Source organism: Montipora foliosa, chromosome 10, assembly GCF_036669935.1.
Source record: "Montipora foliosa isolate CH-2021 chromosome 10, ASM3666993v2, whole genome shotgun sequence".
NCBI lineage: Eukaryota > Metazoa > Cnidaria > Anthozoa > Scleractinia > Acroporidae > Montipora > Montipora foliosa.
This window is the reverse complement of record NC_090878.1, coordinates 25,745,113-25,747,612: the sequence shown is the minus strand read 5'-3', so window position 1 is coordinate 25,747,612 and position 2,500 is coordinate 25,745,113. Positions and strand designations below refer to the sequence as shown.

The window sequence follows — 2,500 nt, the reverse complement described above, 5'->3', positions numbered from 1 at the left end:
CTCTAACCCAAAAACATTCAGATAGTAACAAACTTCATATTTATTAACCATTTCTTCTGCTTTTGTACTTGTCAGCATTGTGATTTGCGATAATTCGCAAGTCTGTTTTTGTAGCTCATGGATGTTCAGATTTTCAATTACATGGCCGCTCAACCTCGCGATTGTGTAAATAATTTAACCTGAAGTCAAAATAGATACGTTCTCAGGAACCCGACAAAGAAGGCTTCCTGACCCGACAGATGAAATAAAAAACATTCAGTTAAATATTACAACAAAATTAAAAAACCAAAGGCGTTGTTTTAGGCTGAAAACGACGAACGATTAACATTCTTTCCCGTAGTTCATCAGTTGACACAAGGTGATCAAGTGCACCTTTATGGTTGCTTAGCACGAGATCAATTCCTTCCTTTTGACAAAACATCATAAAAGCTAGACTCCAGAAATCTTCGTGTTTTTACGATCGATTGTCATTAATCTTTCGATGAGAATTCGATTCAGAGCTATATATAAAAACATTGTTATTTTTTTCCTTCATCTGTCGTTTGGCTTGTCTTTCTCTGTTAACTCCTGGATTTTACGATACTTTTTGGTGCAAAAGTAAAGCCAAATTAAACAATGTTTTGACCTGGCATCAGATTTGACTAACAATAAGAGGAATTATGAAGCGGAAACAACACCGTCAGTCCTTTCTTAGCGTGTGCAATAAACGTTTGCTTAGTGCAACTGCAAGACATGGATGACACGCTGGAAAACGTCCGTCAGAGCAATTTGCAGTTAGTTTTTTGCAGACTATTTATTTAAAGAAGAGACGAGTGGATTTCACTCAAGAGCTTGTTTTGTTATCTTTAAACTGAATTTATTACCAAAGCTTAAAAACCAAAAATACCTCAAAATGGGACAGGACATTACAAAATAATTGAACGTCTGAGCCAAGGGGCCTCTGCTGCCACGACATGTGGATAATGACCCCCCTTGAAAAAAATAACTGGAACCCTGCAGTTCAATACCACCCAATTCAGTGCCTCTTGGCGGTTTTTGTGTAACACGTACCACAAGCAACTCAGTGTACGCTTCATGGAGCGTATAGTATTTCAGGGCTCGAAATAATTTCCGGAGAGTTTCCGGACACGATGACCGGCCAAATTCATTTTAGCCCAGTCACGTACCGTTTCTGGCCTGTCAAATTATATAAAATAAATAACTCTTGAAACAGGGGCCCATGAACCAAAACTGGCGTTATATATTTCCAAAAACGTTGTTGCTTAGAGCTTATAGCACTTTGAAGCACTCATTGTCAACAACGGTTCTTGTTGCATTCCACCCAGGATTTCAGATCAAAGTTCCGCAAATAACAATACACAGCGACTCGCTACAACTGAAACAACTGAACAGCATGGAAATTTTAATTTATTTCATTTTCAAAACGATCAAATGTGACCGGCAAGACGAAAGGTTGACCGGTCAACTCCCAAGTCAGTTCGGACATTGTCCGTTGACCGGCCGTTATTTCTAGCCCTGGTATTTACTAAATGCGGAAAGAGGGTCCAGCCCTCGTTACGCATCAGCGGTGTTGCCTATTACAGACTGCGCTTTTATATAAAGACTTGAGTGCAAGGTTCTCTTGTGTTCAACTTGTCCAACTAAGATGGAAGACAGTAGTGAAGACGAAACGTGTAACCAATGCAAGGCATCATCTGAAAAAGTAAGGGACATATTTCCTGTTCAAACTAAATCGATAATTTTTATAGGACTCTCAAGGCCCTTTATCGTGTTTTTTAGTGGGAGATGATTTCAGTTTTGTTTGATGACGTTCCGAATAAATTCAAGTTAATCGGCTGGTACAGTATGTTGCCCAGTATCCGACCACTTCAGTTTAAAACTACTATATTTTGAGAGCAGTGCGATTATGGCTAAATCGTAGAATAGTATTCACCGATTTAGGGGTAGTATTATCCGATTTAACTACTACAGTTTTTGATGTTTTACGAATATACCGTCCTATTCTTGCCATTCTACGATTGTACTTTCAGATGTTTCAGAAATCTTTGTCCGATTCTCCGATTCTACGATTTTACCTTAAGACCTTTAAGATGATTTTACCTTGAGAGTTTACGTTAAAAAGATGTTTCAGAATGCACTTACCGATTCTCCGATTCTACGATTCTACGTTAAGATGTCTCAGAAATCCGTTTCCGATTCTGCGATTCTTATAATTCTACGATTGTACCTTAAGGTTCTCCAGAAATCACTCTCCGATTCTTCCGATTTTACGTTAAAAAGATGTTTCAGAAAGCAGAATTCACTCTCCGATTCTCCGATTCTTCCGATTCTACGATTGTACCTTAAGATTCAGTAAACAAGTTTTTTGTAAGACTGTAAATAGAACAAATATCCTATGTTATTGCGTCGTTTTCTATCATAATACTTAACGACAGTTCGTTGTACCATTACAATGCTGCTTTGCAAAAACAGTAAACGATAGCTGACATGTTTATTTACG

At 38.1% G+C, this 2,500-nt stretch overlaps 1 protein-coding gene across 3 annotated transcripts in view; it reads left to right on the top strand.

The window, feature by feature from the left end:
- The first annotated feature begins 1,458 nt into the window (after positions 1 to 1,458).
- The window catches only part of LOC137974287 (tauropine dehydrogenase-like), a 20,582-nt gene continuing 19,540 nt past the window's right edge, over positions 1,459 to 2,500 (top strand). Inside the window, exon 1 of one of the 3 annotated variants that reach the window (XM_068821166.1) lies at positions 1,459 to 1,702. In XM_068821166.1, the coding sequence (XP_068677267.1) occupies positions 1,646 to 1,702 (57 nt within the window). In that variant the 5' untranslated portion in view covers positions 1,459 to 1,645. The remainder of the gene's footprint in view (positions 1,703 to 2,500) is intronic. The other 2 variants (XM_068821165.1, XM_068821163.1) reach the window with 2 other exon arrangements.